Raw genomic sequence first — 17,140 nt, 5'->3', positions numbered from 1 at the left:
CTGTTGTATAACGGGACTGATAGGTAGCTTAGTAGGATAAATGTCACAATATACATAACCATTTTGTTAGCTAAAAGTGCTTTGTTGAACACCCTCTTATTGCTAGAACTCCTATGGGTGAAAAACGAACATTTACTTCTCGAGGAGCATAAAAAAAAGGCGTAGAGATTTTTGACATTCAACCTTTAATTTTGAAAATGAAGTATTCAGATAATTTATGACAACAAAGTAACGTGATGGTGCCTGTGGGGAAAACATGTCTAATAGAGTGATTGAAACGCTTAAAATGCTTGAATATGCAATCAAGCATAAAAACCAACCTAAACTAATTAATTATCTTGGGAGGCGTTTCAAATCATTTTGAATGCAATACAAGTTACCTCAGGAGCAGAAAACACAACACAAAAATAATAGCTGGCTTTTAAGTAGAATGGAAAAGGACAATGTTGGTACAACTAGATGAGGAACTTTATTTAATCAATATGTTGCTTAAATGCTTAACTTGCATTTACCATGTTCTTTGTGATTTATATACAACACAATTCCTTTGTACACATTAAAAAGAAGAAATAAAAAAAAAAATCTAAATGTACAACAGAACATGTTGCTCTCCCTCTTCATTTCCTCTGCAGAGAAAGATCTCCAATCACATGTCCTTGTGATGTCCTCATAATGTCACCATCCCCACACAAGTCACACACGAGTGGGTGTGTGACAGAGTATAAATTAGCGGTTGAAGTGTGAATCCGTCCACGGCTGCCGATGCATGTGGCTTTCTCCGTCTAACGCAGTCTCACACCTTGTCATCCTTCTCACGCTTGATCTTGAGGAACTCAGCCATGTTGGAGAAATATTTCTGATTGGCTTCAGCCACCTTCTTTTCTGCAGCCTGTGGGTTCACAATCTCGAGCCCCTGACAGAGAGCAGACAGTGAACAGACTGTTAACTAACAAATCAACCAAACCACAGCGGTCAATCAAGGTTTCAGCAAGGGAACAACACTGAAACTGTGAGAACTTAAATATGAAGGGTGTAATCACCTCTAGATGCACCAAAAGAATACCACAAATAAATCACTTCTCAAAAATGAGTTTGAGTACCTGTAAAGGAGTGAAGGCCACACTTGAGCTGGTTCCAGAGGATCGGTCTCTGACAGTGGACTTCCCACCATACGTCATGCTCTGCTTTTGCAAGGTCCGCTGCAGAAACACAACATTTATAAGTCCTTATGCATTGAAATGATAATTAAACAATGGAAAAACAAAATCATTCTATTAAACAAATCTATACTAAATGTTCAACATTTCGGGGTCAGTTTTTAAAGACATTAATATTTTTATTCAGCAAGGACACTGAAGATTGCAGTAAAGACTGCTGAAAATTCAGTTCTACCATCAGGAATAAATTACATTAAAAAAAATATTAAAATAGAAAGCAGTTATTTTAAATTGTAATATTTCATAATTTAGCTGTATTTCTGATCAAATAAATGCAGTGTTAGCAAAAAAAAACCTTTAAAAACTTTTTTGAACGGTAGTGTATATAAATACATTTAAGACTTGAAGATGTTTCTTTTTTTTTTTTTTTTAAGAAATTTAATTATTTCTTAATTATCAATTTTGTGATTCATGTTACATACAGTAAGCAGACATACCTGTAAGGATTTGGATATTCTGGCCTTGGTGGAGTCGTTGACCTGAGCTTGTCTGACCCTGCCACTGCCAGACTTTCCCAGCTGACCGAGACTGAAGCCCAGATCCTCCTGATAAGCATCATCCTCGATCTTACAGGGAGAGAGACAGAAAGATTGTAATAGACGGTTTTGAAATTTCATGGACTAATTTAGCAGCAAAGCATAATGGAGCAATATTGATAGAAGTCAACTTACCTCTGCAAATGTCATTCTGTTTGCATGCTTCCTGATTTCTGTCAGACCCAGCCTCTCTTTCATCTTACGATACCTGAGGGAACAGGAAAAAAAGGATGAGATATTACAAAAGAGAAAAGCCGGTCAGTAGAATATCACTAGATAAAAAAAAGGTTATGATCAGACAACAGCTTTAGGACTCGCATTGATATTAGAAAAGCTTTTCAGCGCTGGAGAGACCTACGGCCTGAAAAAGGACACAAAGGTTGTGTTGTTTCCGCTCCATACATGGGTAACATTGCTTCACTTCAGCTATGATAAAGCTTTGCTTTGCTTATTTGTCAAGAAGAATACCACTGTTGCACTGCGTGTTTGGGGGCGGTGCAATGTCAAGAAAAGGGTGGTGCATCTTTAAATGTCAAGAAAAATCTCAAATATATACGAGAATATACTGTATATGAATATATACTTCCCCTTTTAAATTTATTTTGCTTATTTGTCAAGAAGAATACTGCAAAGCAAAATCTCAATGTTATTTTCCACAAAATTTTGGCAGGTTTTGTTAGATTCACTGGGACCCATCATTTCCACGCCTTATGACCCTCACCTTCTTCCTCCTCTCTTCTTCCTCTGTCCATCCAGGGGAGCTGGAAGAGGCTTCACCTGCTTGACTGGTGGGGGCTCCTGCCATTTATCAAACTTTCGCTCAATCTCTTCCTTCAGATCATAGCCAACCTGCACATAAACAAACAAGTTAATCAAGACAAAGTAATATAGTACTTCTAAACATGAATGCAAATGTAAATCTTAATGTAAAAATCTAGATTTTAATGTAAAATCTAAATGTAAAAGCAAAACCTAAAAATAAGCAAGCAGTTATGATCTGCAATACTTTGAGCAACTAGATACATGTATATTTATTAAAGAGCCATACGGGCACCTATAGTGGGTAAACCATGGCATTACAAATTAAATGTATTATTTTTCCAGCCACATAATGACTCTAATTTGCCTCTTTGCATTGGAATTCTCCATTTTAACCTTAATTACTACACTAATTGTAATAGAAATAAGAAAAATATTAGAAGAAAAATATTTTAATTCATTAAATGGTCATTAAAGGATTAGTTCACTTTTAAATAAACTTTTGCTGATAATTTACTCACCCCCATGTCATCCAAGATGTCCATGTCTTTCTTTCTTCAGTCGAAAATAAATTATGTTTTTTGATGAAAACATTCCAGGATTGTTCTCCATATAATGGACTTCAATGGCCTACAAACGGTCCAAGGTCCAAATGACAGTTTCAGTGCAGCTTCAAAGGGCTTTAAGCGATACCAAAGCGATACCGTTTCTGCGAGAAACCGAGCAGTATTTATGCTATTATTTTACCTCTTATCAGACGAACGTGATCATCTCTGAGCTCCGCCATAACTTCCGCTAAGTGAGGTCAAAATACGAGCCGGGTCATAGATGTATACGTAGATGCCTCATTAGCGCTTGCACGGATCAGTAGAATGAGGCATCGACGATCGATATATCTATGACCACGCTCGTATTTTGACCTCACTTAGCGGAAGTTATGGCGAAGCTCAGAGATGATCGCGTTCTTCTGATAAGAGGTAAAATAATAGCATAAATACTGCTCGGTTTCTCGCAGAAATGGATCGTTTGGCTAGATAAGACCCTTATTCATCGTCTGGTATCGTTTAAAGCTGTACTGAAACTGTCATTTGGACCTTGAACTGTTTGGAGCCCACTGAAGTCCATTGTATGGAGAAAAATCCTGGAAAGTTTTCATCAAAAAACATTTCTTTTCGACTGCAGAAAGATAGACATGGACATTTTGGATGACATGGGGTGTGTAAATTATCAGCAAAAGTTTATCTAAAAGTGAACTAATCCTTTAATGAACCATAATCATTGCACAAATAGTAGGCCTATTTAGTATCAAAAGATCTCCTCAAAATATTCAATACATGTTATTAAACTAAAATATAGAACATTTATTTAATTGAAAAACAGTTAAGGTGTAGCCTGGATGCCAGCCGAACTTAGCCCCGCCCACAACATTTTTACACGGGCAGTTTGGTCTGGACTTGATCCGTAGAGGAGTAATTATGCCGGAACAGAAGCTGTTCGGACCAATGAAATTGTCAGGGCGGGCTTTAGACGATGATGGACAGATGATAAACAGTAACGTAATCATCCACGTCATCAAAGGCGCTTGGGTTGATTTTGTTCTAATCCTAAACAGAGAACTTGTTCGTATATGCTTTCACCTTTACTATTTCTCTCAGAAATGATCGTGTTGGTAAGTACTCTATCCTTTTTTTACAACACCGGCAAAGATTGTTTACACTCATCTTTTTCTTCTAACTTATTCCAGCGTGTGTGCAGACAGGGTTGCCAAGTCTTGACAACAAAACCCGCCCAATTGCTAACATTCCTCAAAACTAGCCAAAAACAAGCCCAATAGCTTTCCAGGGGGGTTCTCCGGGGAAAAAAGGCATTTGGGGGGTAAAATATGTGTTATTTTGGCAGGGCTGGCAGCTAAAATTCGCATTCCTGGGTCTGTATATAACATAATTGGGGTCGCTTCAAGCCGGGAACTTGGCAACACAGTGCAGTTGAGTTCTGTTGACATTTGATAACTAACGTTATGCGTCGCTCCGTTTCTCTGATTGGTTGTAGTTCTATCCAATTGAGATCTTTCCTGGTTCGGTTGAAACACGCCCCATAATCGCAGCCCAACGGAGCAGCATCAGACTCATATTCTGACTAGAATTGAGTATGACTATGTCAGGCTAGTTAAGGTGTATGGTCACATTTGATCACCAATGAGTATGAGTGTGACCAATTAGTAAGGAATACCTGAGGGCTAAATACAAGAAAAACATTAACATTAATGTTAACAATGTTGCATCTCCATCACTCTCCATAATAAAATGATACTGGAAATATGGTTGACATAATAATCAATGCACACTATGCTGTACTGTTTGCCAAAAATTGCTGCAAATACCTGTATAGTGAAACTGTCGTCTATCCATTCAAATGCATTGACAGTGCTGGTTTGTTTAGAACTATTGAGAGCTCGAACCACGTGACCATGCGCGCCGCTGGGAGATGAGAGCATGCCGCAACTCTGTTTTTCAACGGCTCTGGCTTTAACTGTTATGCCACATTAGCGCCAAAACGCTATTTATTGTTTGAATTGAAAATTATAAAAGCTTAGACTTTGTTTCATAACAAAAGCAGGTTTGGCAATTTGAGAGCGAGAGACGCGCTTGAGTGACAGAGACTGAGGGAGAGCAGGGAAAGGAAGTGCAGATGAACGAATACGCTGCGTGCTTTAAATAGCGTTAAAAAAAAAATTATAATAAAATAACGACATGCAATATGTGGCGGCCGGTGTTGATTCTGTGGCACACCTCCACGAATTAGTCTGCGTGGGAAACACTGGTTTAAAAGTCCAATCTGAATGAAAATGCTCCATGTAAACACCTCAAAATATTCTAATCCATTCAATGAGACAAGAAAACACTTGATCAGATTGAAAACCGAAACTGGACTTTTTTGCTCATGTGCAATGATGTAGAAATGGTGCACAGAATGAGCTGATGTTGTTGAACATTATAAATGACTGTCGTGCCAATCTAAAATTCTCTTTCCACTCATTGTCTGCGAAGTAGTGCAGGACAACATTGTCCCACAAGTGTTTGCTTTAGGCCAGGGGTCTCAAACTCGCGGCCCGCAGGCCACTTGCAGGATGATATTTTGTGGTCCCCTTCTTGACATCAAAGTTTAGTGTTAGTGCGGCCCGCGCGTTGCTCTGAAAAGCACCTTTTTGCTGAGTCGTTGCGTGTGCAGCGCTTGCCATGCTTGCTGACTCCTTTGTGTATGTGTGTGTGTGTGAGAGTTGGCTCGCCCCTCCCTCGTGCAGTATAATTGGTTGACACCGCATGATTGACAAGAACAGACGAGCGAAGCTGATCAGACAGTTGAAACGAATGTGGTCTAACAGCGCTCGTCAATGTCAAAATGATTGAGATTAGGGCTGGGACGGTATGGATTTTTTCTTACCGCGGTTGAAAAGCAAGAAATTCCCGCGGTTCAGCGGTAAACCACTTTAAACGGCTCCCGCTCGACTTTCGGGCACAGGCGCACACACCAGCGCAGGCAATTGAACATAATAAGGAACATGTTTATTTTACATTTATTTTTTCACGTTTAGAACAGGAACAATTAGAACAGAAATGGAATGATATCTGAAAAAAAAGTGCTGGCAAAACAAAATAGACTAGGCTATGGTTTACATCCCAGCCTTCATATTTTTTGCAGAGAGAGCAGATCACGACAGAGATCTGAAGATGGAACAGCATAAACAATTTTATTTATCGGTATTGATCAGTAATATATATTTATTTGTTCATGTTTATTTATTTCCCATATTTTTACTTTCAGATTACAGTCGTCGTCATCAAACAATCACTTAAACTATAACGACTTTCGCGCACACCAGCGCATAATATAATATATTATTTATATTTCTATTTTTACATTACATATTTTTACATATTCAGGCTATTAATTTACATTTACAATTTACATCTTGTGTGCGCTTTTGTCTCAGTGGTTAATGAAGACTATTTAACGAAGGCTCAAGACTATTTAATTAACAAAGTGTCGTCACTCGCTGCTCACACTACCGTGATTGTATATTATGCTACTTTTATTATTTATATACATTTTTTATATTTTAAAACACTTACATATTTATATTATTTTACATATCTCGTGTGGTGTGCGCTTTTGTCTCAGTGGTTCAAGGCTATTTAACGAAGACTTTTTAGGCTAATTTAACAAGGCTATTTAGGCTAATTATTGTATATTACTTATACAAATAATACATATATTTATATTACATAAATAATTTGTACATATATTAGGCCTATTTTGACATATTTATATTAATTTATATACAGGGAGTGCAGAATTATTAGGCACGTTGATTTTCTGATCATATTTTTTTTCCAGGCACATTTGACCAATTCCAAACCACAGTAATCCTAATAACTACTATTGATTTAGTATTTAATAATGTATAAGTGATATATAATTGTTCATGAAGGCTGGAAATGAAAATCACCTTATATTCAGGTGTGCAGAATTATTAGGCATGTTTTCTTTTACAGATAAATTGAGCCAAAAAAGAGATTTAACTCAGACTGAAAAGTCAAAAAGTATTAAATGCCCATGAGAAGGATGCAATACTAATGCAATACTAGACATTGCAGTTAAGGCGTGACCATTGGACAGTGAAATGCTCGTTGGGTCAGCAGGGTCAGACAAAAACATGTGGCGGAGAAAAGACACCTGTTAACTGCAAAAGAATTAAGAATTAAGGTGAAGAATTAAGGGTGAAACCATCAGGAACCCTTTAGTCTCCAGCGCCACCATTTTCCAGAGCTGCAACCTACCTGGAGTCTCCAGAAGTGCAAGGTGTCAGGATCTCAGAGACTTCAGTTAGGTAAAGAATCCTAAAAAATGACCCCCACTAGATAAGAATCACAAGCTGAAGTGTTGTAAAATACACGAAGAAGGTTTTTTTATTGGCTTTATGGACAGATAGGTTTAGAGTGACTCTTGAAGGACCAGCACCACATCCTCTAATACCACTGTTTGAAGAATTCATCTTCCAGAATCTGGCAGTACGTTTTGGGAGTTCATTTTTAGTCCATCCTGAAGTCCGTTTTGCAGAGATGGACTAAAATGAACTCCCAAAACGTACTGCCAGATTCTGGAAGATGAATTCTTCAAACAGTGGTACTAGAGGATGTGGTGCTGGTCCTTCAAGAGTCACTCTCAACCTATCTGTCCATAAAGCCTGTAAAAAAACCTTCTTCATGTATTTTACAACACTTCAGCTTGTGATTCTTATCTAGTGGGGGTCATTTTTAAGGATTCTTTACCTAACTGAAGTCTCTGAGATCCTGACACCTTGCACTTCTGGAGACTCCAGGTAGGTTGCAGCTCTGGAAAATGGTGGCGCTGGAGACTAAAGGGTTCCTGATGGTTTCACCCTTAATTCTTCACCTTAATTCTTAATTCTTTTGCAGTTAACAGGTGTCTTTTCTTCACCACATGTTTTTGTCTGACCCTGCTGACCCAACGAGCATTTCACTGTCCAATGGTCACGCCTTAACTGCAATGTCTAGTATTGCATTAGTATTGCATCCTTCTCATGGGCATTTAATACTTTTTGACTTTTCAGTCCGAGTTAAATCTCTTTTTTGGCTCAATTTATCTGTAAAAGAAAACATGCCTAATAATTCTGCACACCTGAATATAAGGTGATTTTCATTTCCAGCCTTCATGAACAATTATATATCACTTATCCATTATTAAATACTAAATCAATAGTAGTTATTAGGATTACTGTGGTTTGGAATTGGTCAAATGTGCCTGGAAAAAAAATATGATCAGAAAATCAACATGCCTAATAATTCTGCACTCCCTGTATAGGCTATATGCCTATCTCGTGTGCGCTTTTGTCTCAGTGGTGCCATTTAATTTAACAAAGTGTCGCTGCTCACACTACCGTGATTGTATATTACTTATTATTTATATTTATATTACGTTTTTACATATTCATATTAATTTATATATCTCGTGCGCACTTTTGTCTCAGTGGTTCAAATATTTAATGAAGGCTATTTAATTTAACAAAGTGTTGCACACTACTGTGCTTGTAAGCCTGCCAGACGGATATCTTTTTCGATAGCCTTTTAATGAAATTGGAAATTTCAGAATCACATAGCCTACTTATATTTAATTGCCTACAATAGATTATTTATTGATTATATTGAATGAAATTTCGCAGGCCCAGCTTATTTGTAGTCAATCTTTCCCAAACAGAGTTGTAAGAGAGTTAAAACTTACCAGTACTAAGTGCTGAGGCAGGTCCAGCTCAGTTTGTTCTTTCTGAAGCCGTTGTTTTTTTTTGCCAGCTATGGGAGAAATCGGTCACCAGCGTTCGACCCAAACCCACGGCCCGGGCTGCGCGTTCTTTTTCTGCTTTCATGACTTCTACCTACCCGCTATTGTCGGCTGCGCAACCATGTGAGAGAATTGTGTTAAGCACGTGCAATTAAAAACTGAGGTCCTGCTTATGCGCCTGTATTTTATGCTTTAGTAAAATTAAATTCAAATTATAGGCTACAAGACATTACACAGGTACAAATGGAATGTTATAATGGAACATTGCGCTCCCCAACTCGCGAAAGGTCGGATTTGCTCCATCTTTTGATTAAGTTTTGTTTAGAAAACCTTGAATCCATATAAGACACGCATGTCATTAGACACAATCCATGTCATTAGAATCAATGAATCCATGGAATTAGACACAACGTGCACAAATGTGCAGGCCAATGTTTTTTTTGTTTTTTTCTCAGTGATGGCGGTGACGATCTTAGACCCGCGGTAGGCGTCACATGACCGCGGTATTGCGGTAACCGTCCCAGCTCTAATTGAGATGGCCAATCAAATCAGAGTAGGCGGGGTTTACGTTCTCTTTTGGCTTGTGCAAACTGCACAGTCTTCACACACAGACGAGCGCGTCAATCTATCCCGTTGCTGAGACTATTCTTTCCGGTGAAATCACAAAACAAAATGCAAACGTGTCCATGGTCTTATTATACAATCATTGATGGACATCTTTGATTTTAATGAAGAAAAACTATATGAGGGCGGATTAGAACCCGGAACCAACAAGGTTGACAAAAATTCTAGCACCAGACCACTAGGGAATTCTTTCACAGATCTATGTATTTATAGAATATTGGGACTAATAATATATTTGATGCAAATTAATGCAAATATTGTTTACAAATAGTCCCAAAAAGAATATTTCCCAACTAGAATTAGACCTAGAATTTTGCTCACTGTTCTGTTTGACCTGGTTACGGCCTTGCTGTGAATTATTCTATTATTTAAAATTAAATTAAAATCATTCATCATTTCATATTACATGATTTAATTTCTATAGGCTATATTAAGTTCAAATTCAGAGGAACAGTTCACGTTCAGAAGAAACATTCATGTTGAAGAACTGTTAATAATAAATATTGAGAAGATTGGATCAGTTGTGCTACTTTTTTTTGGAATCCTTGAAACACTTTTTATGTGTAATACTTGATGCGGCCCAGCCTGACCCAGAGTCTACCTCCAGCGGCCCCCAGGTAAAATGAGTTTAAGACCCCTGCTTAAGGCTCTCATCTGCAGATGCCTTGTTTTAGGAACGGGAATGGGTGTTTTTACTGCTCGATTAATATACGCATCATGGTACAAAGCTTTGTGTGCTCATCGTCTTCTAATTAGGACCCAAAACGTATCAATATTAAGTGTGCTTTTTAAAACCAAGAAAAGGAGGATGGTTAGTATGTGACAAAAGTGGGAAACTCCGTATATTTGTGCAGTGTGCATGTCAAATGATTAAATCCAATTGGAAGCTTGTGACATATTAATGCGCACATCAACCCGATCGCTTTATTTAACCTTTATGTAAACACCGTGTTCAGATTCAAAAAGTGTTTATGTAAACGTGGCTACTGATGCTAATCTCTGACCTTGCCATCGGAACTCTCGTGAAAACTGTCCACACGAGAAGCCAGAGTGCATTTCGCTGAAACCAGACGAGCTGCTTTTCTCCTCAGATCCTGGAAACAGAGAAAAATGGAATGTTATTCTGAATAAAGATGATCAAATAAAAGAAGAGAAAAAGAATCAAGTTGATGCTCACTGGAGGCAGAGACTGCACTACATCACAGTGATAGATGTAGCCTGTGTGGGGCAGCAGAGACGTGCTGCTGAATCCAGACAGTGTCCTACGCTGGGCGCCCAGCAACATCAGATTACATGCAGGCATCTTGGACAGGTTAGTCAGCCCACCAGCAACACCTGTAAAGAGGGGGAAAGGTATGCATGTGGTCAGAAAAAAAACAGATCAGAAACTGAAGGGATGAAAAGCGGTATATTGATTGCGATCAATCATGAGCGTCTTAAGTGAATAGTTTGCCCAAAATCTAAAATAACGCGTAACATGAAATCACAATTGCTATTTTTGGGTGAACTATGCACTTTATTCAGCATCCTCCAACCTCTTGTTCTCACCCATGATCTTGGCAGCAGTTGAAGCTCCGACAATAATGGAAAGATTTGGAGCAATAAATGACATCTTGGATTCCACATATTCATAGATCCTGTGTTTTGATTGGTTGAGCTCAAGGGCCATGTCACACGCTTCCTCCAATCGCTGGAGCTCATCATCACCAAGCATCGTTCTGTCAACATCCAATCATTTAATCAGAAAACCAGCAAACTTACACTACCTATCAAATGTTTGGGGTTGATAAGCATCAGAGTCTGCTTTCAAGAACCTTAAATCTTATCATGGCTGCAATTATGCATCTTCGTTTATTTTTCGTGAAGCATGATTTCGCTTCAGCTATGATAAAGCGAAATGTCCTTGCATTGTGTGTTTAGGGGCAGAGAAATGCAGGGAGGGGTGTTTTTTTAGGTTGACTTCAAATATCAATGGTTTCTCTCAGAAATCGCTTACTGCACCTTAATTATCAAGAAATAAATATCAATGCAAAACTTGAAATAATTTATGAAATTGTCTTTTACAAAACAAATCTTTAACCAAGTCATATTTAAGAATTAATGAATATACAATGTAATCGAAAATAAATCTTGTTTTTGTAATTACAATAAGTTTAAGTACAATAAGTAATTACAATGCAGATGTTTTTAATCGATTTCTTTCAGACAAAATATAATGTTGTAATATATATAAAATAAAATCTATTCAAAATTTCTCCAACAAAGCTCATATAAAGGTCATTATGGTACTTCCCCTGTTAAATTGATTTTGCTTATTTGTCAAGAAACATGTTGCAATGCAAATAAATACTGCAATGCTTATCAGGGCTGCAATTGCTTGATAAATACAGTAAAGCAGTAGGATTATGAAATAACTGTAAATACACTTTTCTATTTGAATTTGTATTTTAAAAAGTAATATTCCTGTGATTAATTTTTAGCAGCCATTATGCTAGTCTTCAGTGTCACACGATCCTTCAGAAATCATTCTAATGTGCTGATTTGGTGCTCAAGAAAAAAAAATATTATCAATGTTAAAAACAGTTGTGCTGCTTAATGTTTTAAAATATTGTTTTTGGTTGATAAGTTGAATTTGAAATAAAAAAAATTACTTTACTGTCACTTTAGATCATTTTAAATGTAAACTGGCTGAATAATTAAATTTCTTACCCCAACTTTTGAACGTTAGCTTATAGCTTATTCCTATAATTATACAGAATCCATCTACTCACTCACCCTTGTGTGGTTGAGGCGGTGACACTGACCACCATGATAGTAGCATTGGTCAAGATCTGCTGGAGGGTCTCATTGTTTTTGCACTTCTCTAGATTGTTGCCCAGCTCCTGAAGACACGAACATGAACTTATAATACACACAAGAACTTGGGTTTACACCTCATTAATGACAACAAGGATCAGAGCATGTAACCAATATGATGGCTTTGCATGAATAGGCTGCTCACAAATGCTTGAGACTATAAGATCTCTACCTTAACAGTTCTGATATAATCTAGTGCATTTGGCACCAGGGACTCAAGCTCAGGAAACCTTTTGGAGTACTTGTCCCGAACAAACTTGTGAATGATACCTGGGGAGGAAATTATACAAAAATAAATGTTATTGTGCTTGAAGTGTTATAAATCTTGTAATTTGACATTAAAGGGTTAGTTCACCCAAAAATGAAAATTCTGTCATTAATTACTCACCCTCATGTCGTTGGACACCCGTAAGACCTCCGTTCATATTCGGAACACAAATGAAGATATTTTAGTTGAAAGCTGATGGCTGAGAAAGGCTTCACACAGGCCTCCATTGGCATTCAGTACATTGACACTTCCAAGATCCATGAAAGGCACTTAAAACGTCGTTACAAAGTCTATCTCACCACAGTGGCTCTACAATAATCATACAATGCGACGACAATAGTTTTTGTGCGCAAAAAAAAATCAAAATAACACCTTTATCCAACTTGTTCTCGACTTCCGTGTATGCCTCCACGACGCATGCGCGAGAATATGACGCAGATCCGGCGTTCGGACATATGACCCAGAAGCGATTTGTTTACTATCAGAGGAAGACGCGCGTGTCTAAGCTGTTGGATTCTACATTGATCGTGCTTTAGGTCTCGGCGTAGTGCTCAAAATGGGGTTAGAGTGTGCATTTCATGGAATCCCGAGCCCCGGCGCTACGTCATATTCTCGCGCATGCGTCGTGGAGACACACGCGGAAGGCAATAACAAGCTGGATAAAGGTGTTCTTTTGATTTTTTTTTGCGCACAAAAACTATTGTCGTCGCATTGTATGATTATTGTAGAGCCACTGTGGTGAGATAGACTTTGTAACGACGTTTTAAGTGCCTTTCATGGATCTTGGAAGTGTCAATGTACTGAATGCCAATGGAGGCCTGTGTGAAGCCTTTCTCAGCCATCAGCTTTCAACTAAAATATCTTCATTTGTGTTCCGAATATGAACGGAGGTCTTACGGGTGTCCAACGACATGAGGGTGAGTAATTAATGACAGAATTTTCATTTTTGGGTGAACTAACCCTTTAAAGGAAGAGATTGCAGACTCAAAATAAAATAAATAATAAACTCACTAAGTTCATTGTCTATTTCCACTGTCAGATTGTTGGCGGCGACAATGAGTCTGTACTCTGGGTCTGCTTCAACAGGTCCAGACACTGAAAAGATTGGAAAAACATGTTAACCTCCTGGGTGCCACAGTCCTCGTACGAGGACATTATATATTTTAGTGAATTTCTCTGATTACCTATAAAGAGCACATTCAGGGTTTTTCAGAGATTTGTTTTGAGGTTTCACCAGGATGACTTCTCCTTGGTCTTTAAAATATTATGTAAATATTGATAGATTTTGTATTTAAATCTTCCAGGCCAGTTACTGTTTGTAAAATGAGCACCATTTGTCTTTAATGGCTCTTGGAGCCCATGAGTGATTGGATTAGCATCTATGCATTTGAATGTCACTGTTATGCTGATTGGATCAGTATCAATGGCAGGAACATTTGGGGTGTGTAAGAACGATCTCCTGTGGGAGGTCCTAACAGTTTCCCTTTGTCTGAAGCCCTTTGTCTTCCCTGTATAAAGTTCTGTCTCAGAACACAGAACGGTTGGTTAAGATTGTTGAAGGGCGGCATGATAACATCGATGCTGAAAGACTGCTACACTACAAACCTTCAATAAAATCTTCTCCCCACAAGAACTCTGGTCAAGCTTACTTATTTTATGTATTGGAGAAATCTAATACATTGGCGAGCCACCCAAACGACTGCTCGGCCAAATACACCAAAATCTAACAATTTGATAATACTTTGTAATTATCATTTAAATCTTATAAATCAACATCTCAGGAAAATGTTATGGGGTTTCTAATCAAAATATGACTTTGTTACAAAACAGGGCATTGATTTCATACATGTCCTCAATAGAGGACACCGGGACTTAAATCATGTTTATCAGGCATTTTGGGAGACACAACAAATGAATATGGAAATAAATTGCATTTCAATGTTCCTATAAAATTAGGGATTCACTGAATATTGGGCTTTGACAGGGTTCGGTTTCTACCGAACCTGCTTTACCTTAGAATTTTTTTCCGCCGAACCAAACCCTAGGCTTGCACTACGCACGCAACCATGGTCGACGTAATGACGGCGCCGTAGATTACAGGAAGGTGCCTATTAGATGGACCGTTCTAATGCAGTAGGCTGTGAGAACGTGAAAAATGGAACTTGTGAACAGAAAACGTGTTGTTTGGCAGTACTTTCAGACAAAAGAAGGCGATTCAAGTCGAGCTACATGTTCAATTTGCAAAGCCGAATTGTCTTGTGGTGGCAAGGACCCTAAACAATAGCCGCTGTTAAAACATTTGCAGATGAAACATCCGAAAGAATACGAGTTGTGCATGAGGGAATCGACAGACAGCAGCCAAAATATAGCAACTTCAGGTACAGCAAAGGACGGACAGTCATCCTGGCATAATGTTGGCTATTCTTTTGTATTTTTTTTTAATAAAATAAAATGAAAAGGACACTGCTGTGGACGTTGTTTACTTCATTAATGTGTTTACTGTGATAATGGACTGAGGATGGGAGTAGGATTTGGTATTTGGTTTCAGTGCATCCCTATGTAAAATATTAGATATTATGAAAATGTTCCCAACTTTTACTCCCATTATGATTACATGTTGTTCCAAGAACACATTATATGTAAATTAGATACAGTGCATAGACACATTGCTTGAATGGGAAAACCCATGCATGGCCATTTTACCCACATATTGCATAAAGTAAAATGGAATATCAATGAATTCTGTTATATCTTTCATAACATAGTTGAGAATCATCTTTACACAAAGTTTGGTTAAAACAAATCTTGAAACCTGAAAATTGAATGGTGAGTGAAAAAAAACAATCCCATTGATTTTGCATATACATGAAATTTTATTTTTTAAACAACTGAGTCCCGTTGTCCACTTACGAGGACATTGCATAACATATGAACAAAATATAATTTATCAAGAATTATTTTTTGATTCATATGTTCTAAACAATGTAATTAAAAACACTAAATTTAAAATACTTTGTTTTCCTGGGTCGTATTAAATATGTGAAATCAACATACTTGTGTATATAAATATGCATCGTTTGGTGAAGTACAATGTTACTTACCTTCCGAATTCTTTCGTTGATTTCCAACATATATACCAATTTTATCCATAATTTCAGAAAACTGTGGAAAGTTAAGACGTTTGCATTAAGTTAGTGTAAAGCTTCAGGGAGACGGGACTTATAAGAATCCAGTTATATATACATATGAGTCAAAAACTCACTGGCTTGCTGTGTCTTAGTTTTGCTATGGATGTGACACTCTCCGTCCCACTGTAATCCACCTCCATCTCCTCGGGTATGTCCTCCAGACCCCCAGTTTGTCTCTCGCCGGGTTCCCCATCACTCTCACCCTCTTCTCCACCGGCGTACAGCCCGTCCTCTTCTTCTCCTGCCTCCTCCAAATCGGCAAGCAGCTCGTCTGCCAAAGACATCTACGAATAGAGCGAGAAAATATACATTACGTCAATTAAGATAATAAACACCAGTTTTTGCTGAACGATGTCTGTATAATAGTTTTCCTTGAAAAATGAGCTCCAACTTACATTCTCAGTGCGTCTCTTTTCTTCTCACTTCAAGAAATAACATGAGCTAACATGCAACGATTTACCAACGCACAACACCGAGCAACGCGCTGAAGTCGCAGCTTAAATGCGTCACATGTTTTACAGCAAAGGCTTCTGGGAAATGTGTTCTTCTTCTTCTTCTTCTTCTTCTTCTTCTGTTTCCTGCGGTTTCCTGGCGCATTGCATCCTATGTGCATATCGCCACCTACTTTTGCTGTTATGCAGTCAGTTTATTTATCAAATTGTTCTTGTTTGTACTCTTTCCTATTTTCCCCACCTACCTACTTAACTACACAAATACTCATTATACAAATGATCAATGCTCTATCCTATTCCTTCTTCCCAGGACCCACCTGGCGCTGCGTGTTCAGCTCCTCCAGTCTAATTTCGTGGTCTCCTAAGATCCAGAATAGACTCACTAGACCATCTTCGTTCTATAGTTTTAAATCCTTTCACTTAACCCACTATTATATAAATATATTATTAATGTCATGTATCCTACTTTATCTCTATTAAAATCATATCCTAATAGATATTCCAAATCCTTATTTACCTTTCCTTTTTTTATTTAGATATAACATTAATTCCTTTCTTTCTTTTTCCTTATTGAAAATAAGGTATTTTCACAAAATATCCTGTGTTGGAATTTTCTTGTTAATAAAGTAATGTGACAAAATGTCAACCCTGTTGTCTGTGTTCTGTATTTTGCTTAATATATTTATGTTTTTAGTCATTTGTCTTTTGGGACAGTGAGAAATAAACAATTGTTACTACAATTTAAAATATTTAATTGGACCAACCTCACAGTTTCACTGTAAAACATTTCTCCAATTCAAAATTTTCTAGTGACCGATCACATCTACATTTTTTGGTTGGCCAAATTTAATTTCTGTGAATTAAATTGTATCAATTCACAGAA

The 17,140-nt window shown here is 37.7% G+C and overlaps 1 protein-coding gene across 1 annotated transcript; it reads right to left on the bottom strand.

The window, feature by feature from the left end:
* Positions 1-166: 166 nt before the first annotated feature.
* On the bottom strand, positions 167-16,346 carry prpf31 (PRP31 pre-mRNA processing factor 31 homolog (yeast)). Its single transcript, XM_079837136.1, has 14 exons — positions 16,201-16,346; positions 15,880-16,089; positions 15,719-15,779; positions 13,629-13,712; positions 12,522-12,619; positions 12,269-12,375; positions 11,042-11,211; positions 10,671-10,828; positions 10,498-10,587; positions 2,475-2,602; positions 1,889-1,961; positions 1,655-1,783; positions 1,101-1,199; positions 167-913 (listed from the first exon to the last, which is right to left on the bottom strand). The coding sequence occupies exons 2-14, from the start codon at positions 16,087-16,089 to the stop codon at positions 794-796; spliced, it is 1,527 nt and encodes a 508-aa protein (XP_079693262.1). The 5' UTR covers positions 16,201-16,346; the 3' UTR covers positions 167-793.
* Positions 16,347-17,140: the final 794 nt, after the last annotated feature.

Source organism: Gobio gobio (genome assembly GCF_949357685.1).
Source record: "Gobio gobio genome assembly, chromosome: 15".
In the NCBI taxonomy this organism is placed as follows: domain Eukaryota; kingdom Metazoa; phylum Chordata; class Actinopteri; order Cypriniformes; family Gobionidae; genus Gobio; species Gobio gobio.
The sequence above is the reverse complement of the archived record's forward strand: the minus strand, read 5'-3'. Positions and strand labels throughout refer to the sequence as shown.